General features: G+C 42.0%; 1 protein-coding gene across 5 annotated transcripts; it reads right to left on the bottom strand.

The window, feature by feature from the left end:
* Positions 1–1,844: 1,844 nt before the first annotated feature.
* LOC136438598 (zinc finger protein ZFAT-like) lies at positions 1,845–20,746 on the bottom strand. 5 transcript variants are annotated; one of them, XM_066433472.1, is made up of 19 exons: positions 20,631–20,746; positions 17,517–17,741; positions 16,217–16,812; positions 15,400–15,663; positions 14,535–14,726; positions 13,620–13,751; positions 12,870–12,995; positions 11,959–12,153; positions 11,126–11,483; positions 10,640–10,829; positions 10,189–10,312; positions 9,666–9,811; positions 8,822–9,077; positions 7,917–8,075; positions 6,729–6,914; positions 6,128–6,271; positions 5,451–5,550; positions 4,751–4,887; positions 1,845–3,907 (listed from the first exon to the last, which is right to left on the bottom strand). In XM_066433472.1, exons 2-19 carry the CDS (start codon positions 17,686–17,688, stop codon positions 3,761–3,763), a joined length of 3,624 nt encoding a protein of 1,207 aa, XP_066289569.1. In that variant the 5' UTR covers positions 17,689–17,741; positions 20,631–20,746; the 3' UTR covers positions 1,845–3,760. The 5 variants fall into 5 exon arrangements, with proteins under 5 accessions (XP_066289569.1, XP_066289571.1, XP_066289572.1 ...); XM_066433474.1 differs by having other exon boundaries at positions 4,751–4,884; XM_066433475.1 differs by having other exon boundaries at positions 11,992–12,153.
* Positions 20,747–20,749: the final 3 nt, after the last annotated feature.

Genomic DNA, 20,749 nt, shown 5'->3' with positions numbered 1-20,749 from the left:
TGCGACTCCACCCAACAAATTGTTCACACCAGTGTCCCCTATTCTGGGACTCAGGTATCCTGGTCCCAGTCTCTTGGGGTCGGCTTAGGGGTGTTCTACGGGCCAAGTCTGCTTTATTGAATCGTTTCTGATAGCCTATCTACTTAGCTGCCATATAGAATTTCGCTGCCACCCTACTTCCGCCGCCGACGTTATCTAATCCAAGGCCGTAAACACACCACCAGGGGACTAAGCTGTCTGGGCGGGCGGGGTCACTCCCAGCGCCGTAGAGATATCGAGGAGCCCCCGATGCTATGGTCTCCAGGCTAGGACTCAGGTCGAGTTTAGTTGCTGTTATAGCCGATGACTAAATAACAAAAGTGCAAATTTAAACAAAGGCAAACCTCTGCTGTCCTCAGACAAACGTGTGTACACACAGACAACGGTTAGGGTCGGAGGTTATGTCACTCCACTTCACAGCACGGAGTTTAAGTGACCCGGCAGATTTGTGACGTCAGTTCTGTTTGCAAAACGGGTGGCGCTTAGGTATACGTCTTGATAAGGCCACGCCAATTTAATTGTTGCTTCTCGGAATAGCCTGTCCTATTTTTTCCCATTTTGAAAAAAAAGGTCACTATTCCCATTCACAAATTTAAACTCCCAATTTTACTATCTGTTCAGTTGTAAAACTCAATAGCCACCAAAATAGATTATAAAGACCTGCACATACCTAAAATGTGTGGTCACATTGATCATAAGTCATTATTTTTCATTCATTAAAACTATTTCTCAATATCAATCCATATATCACATGGCAAAAGGTAATTTTGTTACTGAAATTATAATAATAGATCAAAGAACCGGGTGCATTGCATAAAATGAGTCATACAAAGCTGAAACTTGAATAATACTCTTATTCTTTATGTTATGTAAACCCTTATCTTTACCTATACCCTAGACTATTTGCACACAAAAAATATTTTCATTTTTTCCCCGTCGCTCCAATTTGTTTCTGAAAAAATCCGAGAAGCAAGAAATAAAATTAGTGTGGCCTAAGGTCGATATGGACGTTTAAATCCATCAAATCAAATCACAAGTTGAATAGACGAGCGCCAGCCATGGCTTGATGTACGTACAAGAACTGAGAGACCAGGTACCTTTGTTTGCCAGAATAACACACTCTCCAAGCTAAGCATTTAGGTTTCATAGGTCGAAAATGATATTGATGCGATCTATAAAATAAAGTCAGTGTGGTAAAAAAAAGTATGCACTAAGGAGTATAATATGTTATGAAAATATGTCACTTTGCGTCAATTTTTTTCTACCTTGTATGGGATAGGATAAAATGCAAAGAAGGCACGGCAACTTGTAACACATTCATTATCACCGAGGCGAACTCCTGCAATACCATTACTCGTGTAATAGGCAGCGCTTTTGACACGCCTATGACTCACCAAAAATAAAATGGTACGTTTCATGCACTATTTATCTATTCCGCTGGCAGCGTTTCTTCGCGCCATCGATTGTACTAGTACATTGTACCTAGTCTAAGAAACACCACATACAATATCATAACAATTCACCATTTTGTCCGTTACGCGACTGAGACGAAATAGGCTCCTATGAGGGTTCAATTCAAATTTTTCCGTTCTCTTTCTTGATCTTGAGGCTTCAAAAGTACCTATCTACTGTTCAATAGGCCAGTTTCAGCAAAATGCTAGCCACAAAAATAATAAAATCATTTAATACTTGCTACCTCATCTTTTAATCATTTTAGCAATATAACCAACAAATGGCAACGAAAGCATATTAGCCATCTAGGCGGAGGCAATCAACATCTTATCTTGTTAAAGCCTCAAAAATCATTCTCATTTTGTAACTTTATTCAATACATTCAAGCATTTGATGGAAGAATTATTATCACTAGAACTACACAGGAAAAAGAGGTAGTTGACTGGAATCATGTCACTGGCATTTTCTTCGCTGAAGTTCACAAAATGTACTATACAAGTACATATATATCATAGACTTTCAAGCTTATGTTAAGTACTGAAACTTACAAAAACCTGAAAACCGTGATGTTTTTAGATAATACAAAACATTTGTTTACTTTGCCCAAGCATAAAGAAAATCCTTTCTTGAAAATCAAACAACTAATCCATTTAGTATGTCTGTCCTTATTCAGCAAACAACTTAGTGATTGATACTAGGCTTCTCACTAAAGACAACACAATGTACTTACATTTTGTAACAACAGTAGTTCATATCATTTAACTGTTCACAGAAAATAATAACAATGACATAAATTAATAAACGACTTCAGAAACATTAGCTTGAAAGCAACGACGCAATTGACTTATTCTGATATCGTATATAGTTACTAAAAAACTTAGATGCATAACAACCATACTTGTTGTCATAGATTGTCATTGTTCATCTCTACATGTAGTGTATCAACATTGCAATCACAGCTGTATAATTAAGATACCAATAACTACGTAAGAAACATATTAAGTCTTCTCTACCAGATAAACTTCAACTGATTTTATTTCAGCACCAATACAGAAATTAACAACGGTTTTCAATAAGCCATATAGATGCTACATGACAAAACAGTTTCTCTACTTCTTCCATACTCCTGTATTTCTGACACCTTTATGACAACTGTTTGCTGTTCTTCTCCAAAGCATTTTGGAAAAGAAAAGAAAAGGTCTAAACAATGGTTTTGTGTTTTCTCTTGGACCAAAGTTTCAATGAAGTCCAATGTTTCTTTCATCATAATACAATTTTTCAAATTACAACATGACCACAAGTCCACAACTATTCTTTCTTCTTTTAGATTACTTCACTTACAAAGGATTCTAAGAATGCATAGTTATATCAAAGAGTCTTAGTCGTGTTACAAAGCTAGATATCTGAATACCTTTAAATTGCTTTTATCAATCCATCTATAGCGTTATATTATCTTGAATCAACCAAGGATAGAAGATATTTTACAGTAGGCCGTTACATTCTATATCAATGTCTTTCACTGCATATCAATTATGTACAATACTTGACTAAGTATAGCAAGGAGTTTAATAACAACCTCCTTGGTTATAGCAAGTCTCCATACCAAATAAGGTAATGGAAAGAAATGATTACACCTACAAATTGTCGTACCAAAACATTTTTTTAATGATTTTGGAGCGGCAAAATGTTTCACCAGGCTACGTCACGTATAGCCACACTTCAAATTGTTGTGATTATATTTCAGCAAAATTCACAATGACGCCACAAAATTCATCAAAGGAAAACTCTTGGCAATTTTCTTCTAAGGCCTAGAAAAACAAATTTAGATTTTCCAATTACGGTCTTGAAAAACAATTTAGGTCTCTTCTTTTTTTGTAGATTTCGGTAATCAACGTAACAGGCAAAAAGGACCTAGGTTTATTGGTCCTGGTGATATGACTTTTTCTATTGCAACAGGAGTGAGAACATGTTGAAAAACACTACAATGTTTTCATCACTCAAATGTCAGAGCGAAAATTTTACACCCCTTGCCATCAGTCGACCACCAAAAAAGGCAATTTCTTTGCTAGGATCAGTCGTGTAACCAGAAGCTTGAATTTTTCTCCTACATGAAGGCCCTATAACAATTCATTTTACATTTTCATGTGTCCTTCTTTTGTAATAATTACAGACCCTCGGGAGACTGGGTGAAGTACACGATGTACTCAATAACTTCCTAGGCCCTATAACAGTTCATTTTACATTTTCACGTGTCATTATTATGAAATAACTACAGACCCTCGGGAGACTGGGTGAGGTACACAATGTACTCCTGTCCCTGGGACCTCTCCCCCTCTCCTGAGCTGACGATGTGCTGCATCCCGTCCCCACCGGCCTGCTCAACCACCACCGCATCAGGAGCTAGCGCCACCATCGCCTGAGGAAACAAAGAAACAAACAAACATCAGAAATGCCTGGCTGAATAAAAGTTGTAAACAGGAACTATGTGGCTCCAGATGTCTTACTAAGATGTTCATTTTACCACATTTGCTGGTGATAGACCGATTCATAGCCCCACCCGCCTCTTTGAAATCATAGAAATGCAAAATAGAAACATAAAAATGCAAATATTTGATGGACATGCTGCCACTCTCTAATTCGTCGCACTGCTAATTGCCCTTCTCTCATTTGTTGAATAGATGGGGCACTCACGATTGTCGTGCGATCACAAACTGAGGACATTCTTGGGATAGCCATGCACGTGTTGTGCGAAATCCAGCTGTTGCTGCCTGCTTGAAAACCGTATGATAACTAAAATCGTACGCTTTAGCCAGTGCAAAGCGAAATCCTGTAAGCTGATTGGCTATTTCCTAGAGTGCCCTGACCAAATTAAACCAGGGAGTAGAGTGCCCTGACCTAACTTCAACTAGAGGCTATAAAAGGAAGTGCGGTACCGCTCTTTGTTATTCTGATGAAGACTTTTGAATAAAAGGTCGAAACCGGTAAATCGTTGTGTCTCAGCCGTCATCCTTCTGAACGCCCAACCATCTAAAACCGTATGACAACCTATGACAAATGTGAACGCGACCTTAAAGATGTGTATCACATCAAGTCACCTGACAAGAGAACTCCAAGACGAGATCTGACCCTAATACAGGGACAGAGAGTCCGTCTCGAAAGCTCCCCAGAGCAATCTTTTTTTATGCTGTGTGTAAGGCTTAAATGTTTGTCGAAAGAAGTGTGTCACGTTTATTTGTGGGTTGAGATGAGTTGCCCATACCTGTGACTCGGAGGCGTTGGCTGTGGTTGTCGTGACGACGTGAGTGCTGGCGGCCTCCTGCTGCGTGATGTCCATGATCTGCTGCAGGATGTTGACGGCTGCAGAGGTGTCCCCTCCCTCCGCCTGCAGGACACCTGCTGAAGGAACGATGGAACACCTTAGAGACACAGCTCGACCTAGCCTGGTCACCAGTCTCTACGGGTCGGCTTAGGTGTGTTTTACCGGGCCCAGTCTGCTATATTGACCAGTTTCTGTCAGATTGTCTTCTTAGCTGCCATAGAGAGTTTCGCAGCCACCAAGCCGTAAACCAACACCTCGAGTGGGCTAAGCTGTCTAGGCGGGCGGGGGTCACTCCCAGCGCCGTAGAGATATCAGGGGGAAGCCGCCGATGGTATGGTTTCCAGGCTAAGCTCGGCAGTACAGAGATCACAAAAACACACATTTTGACATAGGATTGACATCTAAATCTAGTCTCGGGTTGAAACTTTGGGAACAGATGCACTATTTGTTTGGTTTCATCATTTTTTTGACACTTGAATCTTGATAATGATATATATGTATGCTGCATACTAACCCCACACAAACCCAACGTAAAAAATTAAGTGCACATTTTGGGTGCACAAAAGAACTAATGCATATGCACCTAGCATTTCAAGCCAACTAGTGTGATCTCCACAGTGCTTATACACCAAACACTCACCAGCATCAGTGTAGATGACCTGTCCATCCCCACTCTCTGTCACCTCCACTACATGATGGGTGGCACCCAGGGCAGCGTCAACCTCCATTAAGTTCACCACCTATATAGGAAGGAGCAAATAAAGTCTTTTTTGAGAAAATGTTATCTTCTCAAAACCAACAAAAGGCACTGCCTTGTTTTGATTACATATGTAAGTGGTAAAACCTTGAGACAGAATATGTCAAAAGTTCAGTACTGCTAAAGTCATTTAGGTACAGGTCCAAAATACAGGAACATCAAGGTAACGGTACTGCACCTGAACAGACTTACACTTAAGTACTTATTTGTTACTATAAATATGTCATTCCTTCCCCAAAGATAGAAATAAGCACTGGAAAAATAGAAATCACCACTATCTTTGATTTTAGAGATACCTGAAGATACCTGAAGTCTAAATAAACATTCTGTTAACTGTATATTCGTGTTTTTGTCATCAATGAAGTTGACCACAGGTTACTTTGTCAAATTGTTTGTGCAGGTCTGGACCTGTACCTAAACCTCTGTACCTGTACCTGTACCTGTACCTGATGTTACATCAAGGTATTGCCTGGTGTGTTATGGGGGGGGGGGTGGTTATACTGGCTATACAGATACAGATGCCCTAATCAAAAGTAAAGGTATAACAGAAGGTAACTTACCTTAGCCTCGTGTCTCTTCTGCAGGTGCTTGTTGAGGTCCCAGCGGTTCCCGAACACAAAGTCACACTCCGGGCACTTCAGCATCTCCACATGCATCTCTGTCACCTGGTCCGTACCAGTGGCTGAACACGTCACCTGCACAGACTAGGGCATTCAAACGAAAGATGTTAGTTTTTGAAAATATCAAAATATCAATAACAATACAACATTCATAATAGTTCATTAAAGTCCTTCCTGCGCTAGATGGTGCATAGGGCAGCACCTATCTCCATTTCAATAGCCCTTGGGCCACACAATTTTGTGCAATTACTACAGCAGGGTGCTAGTTCAATGGTTTTGGAGTGTCTTCAACTGCCATACTCTTTCCCAAATACTAAGTGCTAAGCAGAGAAAGCAGCACACACCATTTTTAAGTCTTTGGTATGACTCAGCTGGGGATCAAACATATGCCACTCTGCAATATTCACATAACTGCATAATTCGCACACCAAGACAAGGAGCCAAACCATTCTTCCAAGTCTCCAAGTATCCTATTACACCACTTCCACCTTATTCATAGAGGTAATAACATCAGCAGAAGACTGTGATTTGGAGCACTCACCTGTTCTGTACTTTCCACATCAGGCTTGACCACAGCCCCTACGGTCTGTTCGTACACCTTGCCCGGGTGTTTCTTGTTGAAGTGCCTCTTCATGGCGCCGGTGATGTTACAGGAGTACGGACACAGCGGGCACTTCAGAACCTTCTGGCCAGAGTGCTGCTCCATGTGTCTTCTCAGGTGGGCAATCTGGCGAGGGAAGAAGGGACAATTTCTTTTATTTATTTACTAGCATTTATTCATTGGTTCAGCATGTACATATGCCAGGGTTGCCCAACTAGCCGTAGGCTATTACGAAGGGCGAACCCATGTGCGGCCTTAGGACTGTAGGTTTTGAACCTCTCACACCGGGAAGGACCCCTACTCTTTTCCTTCAGTGCGGTGGGTTCTTTAACGTGCTCGAGGTGTGGCTCTCCTCAAACACGGGACCTCCATTTAACGTCCTATCCGAGGGACGTCCTAACCAAAGCTAGGTACTCATTTAAATTGACCACAGCCTTAATTGACAATATTCGATAAATAAGAATAAAATAATACATGCAATACACAACAAATGACAAAGAAGGATGAGAATGGTCACTTGTAATTGCAAATTATCAAGTTAAGATCTGAAGTCAAGAACTGCACACATGAGATGTTGAAGGCTATTACAGGGGACTAGGATGGCTTATGAGATGGTTTTTCATGGCACTTTTAAACTTCAAAAAATAGGTTATTCGACTGAACATCTGTTTGCTGTGTGATGGAAATGATGCACATAAAACCACCACAAATATTCCAGGATTTACAGTAAGTACCTTAGGATGCTGCCTCCCTACGACAATGTAGAGACAACATGCAACTAAGAAGGACCATACAATGCCTTACAACACAAGATAGACTGGGACAGTGTGAAAGTGCTAGATCAGGACTCCGACTGGTTTTCAAGGGGTGTTCGGGAAGCGATCCAAATCCGCAGACAACGCAGTACCTTAAACAGGGACAGGGGGCGTCACTATCTCAAGCCTGTATATGACTGTCTCCTGTCACGTGATAATCAACATCAAGTCACATGACAAGAGAACTCCAAGACGAGATCTGACCCTAATACCGGGTTGACGAAGAGACAGAGAGTTCTCCTCGAAAGCTCCCCAGAGCAATCTTTTTTATGTTGTGTGTAATGATTAAATGTTTGTCAAAAGAATGCCTTACCTGTATGCCGCTGTAGTCACAGATCTGACAGTAGTACCTCTTCAGCTCATTCCCACCCTGGTTGTGGTACTGCTGACTGTGGAACTTAAGACTCTGCTTGGTCTTGAACTTCTTCCCGCACTCCTCACACAGGTGGTTCTTCTCCTTCGTGTGACGCAGCTGAGGAAAAACATTCTGTATTGATTATGATTGCCAGCTACTTAGTATATATATAATAATTATGTTTGTATCTTAACCTCCGACGTACCCGTCTTCAACCTACCTGTTTTAAGGTAGTGTTTACCTGTGATTTTTAGAATGCATTTATTGTCGAATAGCTATTATCTTTGTAACCGAAAGATTGCCCAACGCCACAAATTTTTAAAAATAATGTGAAAAGTACGCAATTCAGCCTATGGCTGCGAGGTACTTCATATTTTCTGATCACAATGATCAAATAAAACCATTCATTCATTTTAATGCGAGGGTCTGCATGCCTTTTTCTGAGAGGCATAGCAAGCTATTTTATTTCACCGTTGATTGTAGTCAGCCCACTCTAATTCAATGTTACACGTTGTCTGTAAATCGTTCGTGAAGCGAAATTGGCCCTTTAAATTCTACGTAACATGTTATTTGTTATCCTGAATTCACCATTAAGCATTATTGACAGAGCATTTGTAACACGAAGTTGAAAGCCAGATCGCCCCAGGGCCCTAGGTTTGGTGGGTCTATTTACAGCACTTTTTCTATTGCAACAAAAATGAGAACATGTTGGAAAACGATTCTATGTTTTCATCACTCAGATTCAAATGTCAAACATTTCATTCCCCTTCCAAACGGTTGACTAAAAAAAGGTTACAGTCAGCATGTTTTTACTTGGACTAGTCGGGAAACCAGAAACACAACATTTTCAGTTTAGTCCTCACCATGTGAGCCTTTAGGTTGCTCTTGCTGCGACAGGCAAAGGAGCACAGGCCACACTTGAAGGGCTTGATGCCCTCGTGGGCCCAGATGTGTTTCCTCAGGTCCGGCTCCTTCTTCCTGAACAGCTTCCCACAGTATGGACACTTGAACGCTCTCTGTCCCATGGCACTCTTCAGCTGTGCTCTCTTTCCCAGGACCAGGGAGATCTCCTCGAGTGTCATGGAGGGGTGGTGTTTTTTGATGTGCACCTTGATCGCCCTGCAATGCATAAATGTGCGCTCTTCAGTTAGACAGTCCTGAATTAGAAAAGACAACTGACCAGGGCTCTAGTCAGTTTTAAATATTTTCTGTCATCCCAATTACAATTGACGGAAAGATACTAAAAGACTTATTTTTCCCAGTCATTGTGCACAAATTTCTATCATTGTTCAATTTCTAGCATTTCTAGTATTTGAGTGTGGTTTATTCAAAGTTGGATATTTCTTGTCAATTTTTGTCCATCAAAATTGATGGAATGTTCTTAAAATTTTTCCATCATATGCAGCAAAATTCCGCCAAATGACGGAATGATGGGCGCTGATTAAAGTCCTGAATCTCCTGATACTGACAGTACTTTTCAGTACAATGTACATGAATGGCCAGACAGTGACAATATCACACATTAGCATACTACTGGTTAATCTTTTTCATGAGATTCAAATGTTTTTCTCTACTGGTTTTTGAAGTAACAATATCAAACCACGCAGCATGACCCAGATAATCGTAACAAAGTTGGTGTTAAATAACGAGATCTTAATAAAAAACAAACAAACAAACAGGTGTGATAAACAGTGTGGAAGTCCAGACCTTTCCTTGCTGAAGATCTCGGAGCAGGCAGGACAGGTGTAGGATTCCCTCAGGTTCTCCACAGGTACGTGCTCCTTCTTGGTGTGGCGCCACAAGGTGTACTTGTTGTTAGTGCTGAAGTCACAGTGCTCACACTTGATCAGCACCTACAGTGACACAGATATCATAACAACCATGATTCGATATACATATAATTCAAAGTACCCTGTAATCTATGTCAATGTAGACCTTGCACATTGTTAAACAGGCGGAGAAAAAGATACAGCTCATGCATTGTTCTTTGTATAAGAGTTGATATTTCTTCCTTTGGTGCATTTGGCTCCTTCTGAAAGTTTTTAGGGAAAATGGCATTTTGAATCGGTTGACATTGGGTATCACAAGTTCTATATATATATGGTTAAGTAGTGCGAAAAATCATTTGATACTTTGTGCTTTCTTTGAAAGCAAGTCACCTGCAAATGCACAGTAGTTTTTGTTAACACTCAGACTACCACATAGGAATGGTGGTATTATAGCTACCCACCTTACTGTGTGAACCTTGGATGTGTCTCTTCAGCCCTTCCTTGGTAGCGGAGGCGTACGGACATTCGTTACACGTAAACGGGCGCTCCCCTGTGTGTATACGCTCGTGTTGAGCCAGAGTTTTGCTGTGGACGACAAATAAAGCATTGCTTGTCAAATCGTCTAATTTGCATCCCACCATCACAAGACACTTGTAATCTGTACTAGTAGTAATATGACATAACTCGATCCAGTAGTACTAAGAGATAAATGAAAAATAGCACAAGCCCACCCATACTTCCAACTCTCCAAGTATCCTATTGCACCACTTCTGCCTTACATGCTGCCGCTATGCAATATTCACATCACTGCAGAATCACAGGGAGACATACAAACACACCAACTGATAACAATACCTTCATGACACAATGTCATGGAGGTAACAAATAGAGTAGGAGTAGAAGAAGACTCACTCATAGTAGAAGAAGCGACCGCAGTATCGGCACTCCATATCTCCATACAGAACTTTCAGCTTGTTGTAGACGTCCATGCTCATCTTGCGGTACTCCAGCTTTTCCATCAACCGGTCAAAGATTGTCTTGCCGTCTAGGTCCTCTGGATCTTCAGTTGACTTTCCCCCCTCAGTCTTGCTTTCAGTGGAGTCTTTGGGTTTGACAAAACATAGAATTAGTATATTCATCTGTTTTTCACAAAAATGCCCCTACAGTTCGAAAATCAACTGCTAGGTGGCCCGAACCTACAACTCTTTATTCTGAACATTCTTCCTTAGTCATGCTACACACAACATACATTTTCACAGTTCTCATGCCTTTAAAAACAAAAAACAAATTCTAATATTCTTCAGCTTCTTAAGAAAACTTTTGCTATATACTAAAAGACTTTGAGGCACCTGACACTCACTCCTGCATGTGCCACATCTACAAAGACATATACAATACCTGTGCCAGGATCTTTGCTTTCTTTGTCAGTTTTTTCATCTTGCTCTTCCTCTGCGTTCTTCTTATAATCATGATCGCTTCTTTGCTGTTCTGGTGCTGTCTCTTTCTGTTCCTGTGCTGTCTCTTGTTGCTGTCCCTGTGCCATGTGGATTTCCTGAGACAGCAGCAGTTCCGCTGCCCCCTGCTGTCCTTCCCCCTCCTGACCTTGAAGCGGGTGACCCTCGGGGGTCACCTCAATGGTCTGGTACCCGTCAAAGTCGAACGCCTTCACATCGTTCCCAAACTCGAACAGGAACCTGCTGCCTTCCAAGCTCTTAGCAAACAGGTCGTCAAAGGAAGCCTCTTCTGAAACATGTTTCTGTAACAGGAAATTGGTAAAAAGAAAGTGATTAGGGAGCGGGGAAAAGAGTTTCCGGTTAACCAATGGACTCGAGCAAAAACCTGCCAACGCCAGCCTTTTTTGGGAAGTTGACTACTGGCTAGGGACATAAAAATTTTGTTCTAACATCTGAGTGATGAAAATTTCAGAATTCCAAGTAATTCACAGTTACTCACTTACTGTTAACAGATTAAAGCTTTGAGCAGTTGATGTAAGAATGTGTAGTTAACATTGTACTTTTTCCTTCAATCTATTAATATACAGGTACTTGTGCTTGTACAGTGCATATCTGTATAATTTAATTACAATACAATGTTGAAAAAGCAGTGTCCTGATGCATTCCTGCTTTGCAATGTTACTAGTAAACTGTATTTATTAGATCACTTTGGCTGAAATCTAAAAAGGGGAAGAAAAAGAAGAAGAAAAAAAGAGAATTCCTACTTATCGACCCTACATTTTTCAGGACTGTAATAGGACGCAGACGTACATGTACCTCCTGTATATGTGCAGTGAGAGGGATGGAGCTGAGGAAGTGCTCCTGACAGGCGCAGCAGTTGTAGATGAACTTGTGTTTCCTGATGTGCAGGTCAAGGTTCGCCTGGCGGTTAGTGGAGTACTCACACAGTCCACAGGGGAACGGCTTCATACCCTGGGGAAGAACAATAAGGGGAATCTTCGCTACACATGGTGTCATACTCTAGGCATTAAACATAGGAATAAGAGCCACGAAAAGCACAATAAAGGGTAGCTAAGGCCACACCAATTGAAGCTCTTGGTTAACGGATTTTTTTGCTAGATTGGAAAATCAACATGAAAACAGAATCGCAGAGGAAAGTTTGTACTTTGGTGCACACAGTTTCAGGGAGTGAACAGGGTCAGGTGCAAGTTGTCACCCCAGCCTTCTGTTTTAATGATGTCCTCATGCTAAAGTTTTTAAAAAATCCATTAACCAAGAAATTGAAGTGGTGTGGCCTAAAGGTAGTCCCGCAGCCTTTTTGATGCTACAGTACAGGGACAGTGGGTTGTTATCCACAGTGCCTAGGCAATTCTTCTCCTTCCACCGCCTGGGCGGAGTGAGGAAAGTTGTGTAAAGAGCCTTTCCAAATGGACCCAACGTCTAGCCAGGAATCAAACCACCAGAGACCTCTGTATCTCAAGTTCGCTAGCCTAGCCATTCAGACATTTGACACCTCTCGAAAAAACACAATACATGTGCTAAACAACATTGGCACACACACAGACACACACATACATACAGACACAGTTATGCAAACACACACGCACATGCTCACACAGAGTCACACACACACTCTCTCTCTCTTTTTCTCTCCTTCCTCTCTTCCTTAAGGTACATGTAATACTAACCTGATGTAAAACCACATGTCTCTCCTTGTCCAGTCGTGTCTTGAACTTGCGGTTGCAGAGATCACAGATGTAGATGAGATCTCGGACACCATCTCGCGTCTGTAGCTTTAGCTTATCAAATATCTCCTGCCATCCACAACAACAACAAAAAATAATTGCAACTGAGGTATGCTGGTCAAGGGTTAAAAGGTGTCTAGCTGTTGTTGACAGTTGAGTTTGCCACTGATTATTGATAAATACAACAATTCACCGGCCATCCAAGAATAACAATTCACCAGCCATCCATAATTCACCAGTCAGGCTAATTACCTGGTGTAGCAATTTGGCACACATGTACCTTTCTGTCAAAATCTGATATTTGAAAATTTTGTACTCCTAAATAGGGATGCGTACCGGTTATGCCGGACCGGTTCTGGACCTGTAAAAACGTTTCGGTTCAGGTAAAAAAAACACGAAACCCAGTGATTTGGTTATTTCGGTAACTGGATCGGTAAACAAATCTAGTACTGTTTCTCGTTCTAGACTATCTTAAGCCTTCCATAGATCGCGAAATTTGTGCTCGAAAAAGACGAAAACATTCACATCCATTGCAGCTCATGGCAGCCATTATGGAATTCCCGAAGTCTCGCAAACCTCTGGGTTCAGGTCCGGACCTGAACCTGAACGTGGATTTCAGTACGCATCCCTACTGCTAAACTACTTCAAAGCCCCCATCCAGACCCCTGAAATAAAATGAAAATGAGGACAAACCTTGCTGTCGCTGTTGGCCTCTGGGTCGTGTTTCTCCCTGAAGTGCTTGACGAGCGCCCTGAGGGTGGTGTAGGTGCTGGAGCACATCTCACACGGGTGACGCTCACCCTTGTGCTTGGTGGCAATGTGGTCCTGCACAGGAAATACATGGACAGAATTAGGTTGATGAAGGTTAAACATCCAGGTAATAAAAAAACATCTAATCAGAGTTTTGGTATAAAACCTGGTTTTCCAGTAGTCCTTACCTTAGTCACTGACGAAAGACAGCAGATGCTGTCTGAAATGTCTGACTGTTTCAAAATTCTATCCAGTTGCTTGAGTAACTATTTTTGGTGCATGGACAGAATTGTTCACTTGGTATAGCCTAGTGGCACATAGGTCAGCAAGTTTCCTTGCCGTTTCTGTAGCCTTCTCGTTTTAAAGCGTGCTCGAGGCACCTCTGAAACCTCTGCTTGGAGAATAGCTGCACCCGTCTTTCGGAAGGTATGTAAAATGGGGGTCCTGCGTTGGAGGAGGGACCTCGAGCACATTATAGGGGACGGGCTGCTACGTAAAAATATACCCTGCTACTGAAACAGCAAGAACTCTTGCTTATTTGCCAGTACAACTTTACAACAAATGATACAAGGGTCTGAGCAAATGTTTGTTTTCTTTTTGTCTTTAGTTATTCTCAAAAAAAGCTCTAATCGTCCATCTAGGCCGTTTTTCATAGATGTCGAGATGGGGGCATGTCGAGGGGTCAACATAACAATAGATAACTAAATGCTTGGTCAACCAAGGTGACTCAAAATTATAACAATAATACAAAGAATAGATAAATAATGAATAAACAATACTAACAAATAATAGTTCGTCAAGTCATTATGTCCACAAATGATAATAATATATTAAAAATAAATAACAGAACACCCAAACCTTTAGATGGCCCTTGTTGATTGACGTGTAGTCACACTGTTGACAGTGGAACCTCTCCCCAGTGTGTTTACGCATGTGAGTCTTCAGGTTGGTCTTCACGGCGCAGGCATAGTCGCACCTGTCACACTTAAACGGCTTCTCCTTGGTGTGAACCCGCAGGTGGTTCACAAGGCCATTGCGGAACTTAAAGACCTGTAAATGACAATGTCATTTAATGGCGTTGAATTAACAAATTCCTGTTGTTACCTCTGTGGAAACAGGGGTACTGTAATCAGTTGGTGTGTTCGTTAGTCTTACTCTTTGTGTATGAATGGCAAAGATCAGCAAAAATATGGACTCAATTCCCATCTGTTCGTTTGATGATACAGTATTTTTTACAAGTTTGACACATTTGCTAGTGCGCGGGAGAGCCTTTGACTGAGAATGGAGGCCGGCCTGTACTACCAGACTAAGTATTCTTACTCTTCTTCTTGATGCTTGTTACTTTATATGTTTAAGACTATGTTATTGTCACTTCCAAGCATTACCAACTTTGACGCCTTAGTTCAGCCACTAGATTTTTTAGTCCTGCATGATGCATCGGGACCCCCCATGCAGGCCCTCATACAGGAGTGCTATATACACTTACAGATTGAAGTTCTCAAGAGCGTTAAACTTAAATATGATTTCTGACATTCAGCTTTATTTTATGTGGTGCACAAAAATTTTTTTCTGTGCATCTAAATTTTTTTGTTTGGGTGCACCGGTACACCTATTCCCCAAAATGAATTTCGAGCCCTGTGTCATTTAGCTTGAGGAATGAGTCCACTCTACTTTATACTGGTAGGCTTCTCTGCAATGTTCCAACACGACCCATGAAACCCACCTTGCTGCAGAACTCACAGCTGAACACAGTGAGCGAGGACCTGCTGAAAAGATGGGGTGGCTTGAGTGCGGCTGTAGAGTTAAGCGACTGTTGGATGGTGTGAGTGATGCCCTCAGCCTGCACCACCGTCTGTACGTCCTCTCCCACTATCTCGGATATCTCGACCCCTTCCGCCTCCGAGTCTGATTGGTTTCCTGCTGTTCCTGTAGCTGCCGCTCTTCCCTGGGTTGAACCGACGGCTCCATAGTTGTGCTCTCTGGCAGCCTGCAGGTCAGTGGATAAAAATTAGTTGCACTTTATTCTATTATTTCATTTCGCACTTCAAAAAATAGACACATAACAATGAATTTACAAGTGAGAATATGACAGTGCAGTGCAAGGAAGACCAAAAGCTAAGTGCTTATGTCAAAGCCTCTCTTATTTTCAAGTCTAATCAAAGAAGTGTATTTCAGTCATATTCAAAATTCATGTCAGGGGAACATTGCAAAAAGGTGCCATAATTTATACGAATGAGCATTAGATGTTGTTATTGAGTACTATCAACGTTAGGAACTGCAGAACAGTGCTGAAGCGCCAACTAGCAATCCACGATGGTACTGTAGCCTGGAATGAACAGGAAGTACATGTATACTGCTTTTGCCTAACTAGTTGACGGAAAGGTGTGGGTCAAAGTACTGATTAAGTATGGTGACCTTTAGCTAAAAATTCTTTTATAATGGATATTTGTGAACGTATAAGTAGTTTTATATTAGGTCAAAAGCAAACAAACTGTTTTACTACCTACAGGTTATACAGTATAATTATCATAAGAACTTACGACTTGTGATGAAGATACTCTCTTTTTCTTAGCTCTCGTCTCCTCCTCTTCAGCAGCTCTCATATCGTCTTCATCCCTAGTGTCCTCAGCCATGCACCGATGCCTGCTGTACTGTCTTTCCCGCGCAAACATACGGTTACACTTGTCGCACACCAGTTTTCCGTCACTCGACAGTATGGCCTGCCTCTGCTTATCGTGTGTCGTGCCTTTTTCCTCCTCCAGGCGTAACTCTAAGTTCTCGTCTACAGGCTTTTTCCTGGGGCGCCCCCGTTTTTTCTTTGGCGGTATGACAATGGTAGCGTCGTTCATTGTTTTAACCTTGATGTCTGGCAGGTTGGAGAAGACCGCTTCGCTTGGCTGAGTTGACGTCTCCTCTTCAGGAGATTCGAATAGTGGCATCAGCTTCTGCGGGGATGTTGGCATGTTGGAGAGAGGCATCAGCTGAGAGATGAAGCTCTCCGTGTCCCCGTCTGGCACGGCGTCCGTGTGTTCGCTCTGGAGATGCGAGCGTAGTTCAGCCTTGCTCAGCGCGAACAGGTTGCACAGCTTACAGGTCCAGATACAAGTACTGCTGGTTGCTTCAACGGGGTCGGGAACTGGTAAAGTTGGAAGAAACTTGGAGTTAGACAATGTTCAGAGACCCAATCACACCAGGATGAACCCCTACTCTTTTCCATACATGACATTCTAACATGGATTCTTTAACATGCTCGAAGTTGTGGCTCTCCTCAAACACAGGACCCCTGGGGGATGGCCCTAGCCAAGGCTATACGTACATGTAGGGACAGTCAAACCTGCACAAGTGACCACCTCTAAAAAAGGACCACCTGGCTAATGTGACCACATTTTGGTGGTCCCTTAGATAATTTTTCACATTGACACAAGCATTAGCAGTGTCCTGCCTATAGTGACCACCTGTCCACATAGACCAGATTTTATCAGTCCCCTGAGTGGTCTTCTTGGGCATGTTTGACTGTACTCATTTACACCTGAGTCGAGTAAAGAAAATGGTGTAAAGTGCCTCTACCAAGGGTACAACATCCAGGTTCTGAGTCAACAACCATAACCACACGTACCGCCTTTATTGAAGAGACATTTATGTACAGTTACTACAGTATCACATGTACATGTACTTGCTTAGTTACCTATAGACTTTGGGTTCAGCACTTTGGGTTCAGCACAACCTGTAGGTTTTGCTAGCATTTTGCTTTGTTCTGTTTTGCACCTAAATCTTTAGGTTAGGTACACCAGTGCACCTATTCACAAAAATAAATTTCGAGCCCCAATAAGTTTGTCTCACCTGGTTCTGTAGGCGATTCCTCGACTGGACAGGTGGAGGCACCTGGATCAGCACTACTGCTAGTAGTAGTAGCAGCAGGGGCATCAGAGTCGGTGTGGCTTTTCTTGTGGTCCAGGAAGTCAGAGATCTCTCCAAACTGCTGCAGACACAGCCCACAGGTTAAGGTATCCATGTTGGGTAGATTCACTCCTGGTACTCGACTATATGGTCCTTCTGGAACTAAATCTGAAAGACAAGTCAATATTCTGGTTCAGTAACTTATGATAATAATAATAGTAACTAGAGTTCCTCGAACACATTATCTTCGCCAAATAATCAAGGCTTATTATGGATAGTGATTCATATTTACATGCTTTCATATCACCCCCTGAAAATTTGATCATACACCATGTGCTGTTTGTAAGTTTTGAGGGGGGGATAGGGTTAAAAATCATTTGGTGGTACAGGACTAGCGTACAATGTAAGTGTCTTGTGTGCTGATATATGTTAAAACTGGCCATGAAAAAAATGAGTATGTTGAAATTATGGGCCTTCAAAGGTTTGAAATTGCAGTGTCGTAAGTTGAATGTGACGATGAAATGGAGCAGTCAATATATATGAATAAGAATAGAATAAATCTTTATTCCATGTCATACACATTTTGAAAGACATAGTAAATGTGACTTAACCGTACCTAGCAGTGGTGCAGTTCTGGAGCAATGTAATCTCTATTAAAAGCAGAGCCGTGTTTTTGACGTGTTTTTAGGTGTTTTGTCGGGCTTTCTATTTTGTCCCCTTTTCGTTATGTCGCCAACGTGCTTTGGACAAACATGCCTAAACTAAACATGTGAAAAAACAGCCGGACCAACACCTCTGCTTGGAGAGCAGTGCTGTGCTCTATTTGTTTATTTGACCTACTTTCCCAGGCCAACTGTTTGTAAGACCTGTTTTCTGGGAAACCGTCACATGTTTCAGGGTCCCAATATGAAATACATCAAACTTTCCTTACTAATTATGACAATTATATCCTGATTCGCCTAATTAGTCGTTTATTATGTAAAGCACCATCTGAGCTATCTGAATACCAAACGTCACGACGATCTGTCGACCCCTTCTCAAGTTATTCATGTCCGAAGGTCAAAACAAAAACATCCACTGCAGTTCCAAACAAGACGCTAGGGGGCCCAAACTTTCACAACTTCCTTCCTATAGCATGAACTATCTACCACACCAAAATCATGACCATAGCACTTTCAGAAAATATGCCCCAAAATTTTGAAGCTCCGCTGCAGTACCTTAAGTACCCGCTAGAAGGCCCATTATCGAACTTGACCTTCCTTTCTGTAAACCCTACCCATGCACTAAATATCATACAGATCCATCGACAGCTTCTCGAGTTATGCTGGCGACATACAAATACACATCCACACAAAGCCCGCTGCAGTACCAACGGAAAATGCCAGGGGAACCATTTTTGAACTTGACCTCCGTTTTTACAACATCTTCATACCTGCAAAAAATTATGAAGATCCATCAACGTTTCCGTCACTTTTTTTGCCTACATACAAACACAAAAAAATTCAAAGTCGGCTGCAGTACTGTTAAAAAACGCAAGGGGAACCATTTTCGAACTTGACCTTCCTTGGCACAACCACTACACACCTATCAAAAATCATAAAGATTCATCGAAGCTTTCTTGAGTTATGCTCCTGACATACATACAGACCCACCTAACAGATTTTTCAACCGAAAACATAATCTTCCCTGAGTACAAGTACTCGGCAAAGATAATAAATGGTTTATTGGTCTGAAATTACCCATGCAATGGCAGCCAATACTGAATTGCTGCAGGGTTTACAATCACATGATACACAATAATACACATGATACATATGTGCACACTTGCACTTTATGAAACTGTCGCAAGGGTCTGGCGGCTGCCATTCGGCGCCAGCAGGTGACCTCAATACGACCTTCCCCAACCGAAGTCAGGTACCCATTCACACCTGGGTGCAGTGAGGAAATTCGTGTTAAGTGCCTTTCCCAAGGGCACAACATTGGGGCATACCGGTGGTTTCGAACCCGGGACCTCTCGGTTCTGGGCGAAACACCCTACCGATTGCGCCATACGATGTAACTGACGAAAGACAGTGGGTGCTATCTGAAACATTGATCTGAGCTTTTTCAAATCTATCCAGTTGCTTCCAATCAGTTAAAATCCAATAAAATCCAACAAAATTATTGGTGCAATGGCTCTGTGGGTAGAGTGTTCACCTTGCATGACTGTGTAAGGTCAAGGGATCAAACCCCGACCTTTTTAAAATCATTTTAGATTAGATTCTACTATTCTTGCTCGGGAATGTAAATATGCACCATTTTACAGGATCTGGCTTAGGGTAGACAGGATCGTGAAGTGTCCTGGAACGCCCTGCCTGGCGCGGTTGTTACGGCTCCCACCGTTGAGTCTTTCCGCGCCAGGCTGGAGGCCTGCCCGCCTTAGCCTGGGACCTCCTCCCCCCTACTTTGCCCCTAGCGGGATTATTTGGGGGTAACTGAAGTTGAAGTGTTCTGTGTTCACAAGATTATCAAGGAACACCCTGTCAATAGCACCAAATTATTGACAGGAACATTGTCAACAGTGCAAAAAAATCTTAATAAAGAATTATACAAAATCTTATCCTGTCCATAGTGCCAAAAAAATTCTTAGTGACAGGTCAAAGGCCTCAACATATTTGAAAATTGCGCCAAATCTTTGACTAAGGTAGAAATCTGATAACTTCACTCTCAAAATTCGGCTTCCTCGCAAGAGCCATGCTACAGTGCTCAACAAAATATATGCCGCCATTTTTGCTAGTCGGCTAGCGAGCCTGGTCGTGTGAGAACATCGAACATTCTGCTCGTTAATCTGTTTAGTTCAGCAAACCATAGCTGACTTAAACACCGCACACCTCACACACAAATTTCGTACATACAGTGGTACAAGGACACCAAATTTTGCGCTACTTTCACATTTGGAACGACAGAACTAAACACACTAACCTCGACATTTGCCTCCTCAAATTCAGCACTGTCTCCACAACACTTCCCTGTTAAATTACCTCACAAATTTGCTCATTTTGGACCAAAAATACCTACCTTCCTTTGCCGTGTATTTCGGATAGACCCCTGGTGGTGAATTGCTTCCGATAAGTTGCAGAAAGAGGGAAGATTCCAACTTTTAAGACAAATTCGAATCGATGCTTTTTGAGAGGGAA

The sequence above is a fragment of the Branchiostoma lanceolatum genome, chromosome 7, assembly GCF_035083965.1.
Source record: "Branchiostoma lanceolatum isolate klBraLanc5 chromosome 7, klBraLanc5.hap2, whole genome shotgun sequence".
Classification (NCBI taxonomy): domain Eukaryota; kingdom Metazoa; phylum Chordata; class Leptocardii; order Amphioxiformes; family Branchiostomatidae; genus Branchiostoma; species Branchiostoma lanceolatum.
This window is presented reverse-complemented; position numbering and strand designations above follow the sequence as displayed.

Excerpts from the sequence above, each read along its gene's own strand:
- LOC136438598 (XM_066433472.1), bottom strand. The coding sequence starts at position 17,688 with ATGGATACCTTAACCTGTGGGCTGTGTCTGCAGCAGTTTGGAGAGATC. Across the intron at positions 13,752-14,534 it reads TCAACAAGGGCCATCTAAAG|GACCACATTGCCACCAAGCA; the intron begins GTTTGGGTGTTC and ends TTTCCTGTGCAG. Across the intron at positions 9,078-9,665 it reads GAGATCTTCAGCAAGGAAAG|GGCGATCAAGGTGCACATCA; the intron begins GTCTGGACTTCC and ends TATGCATTGCAG.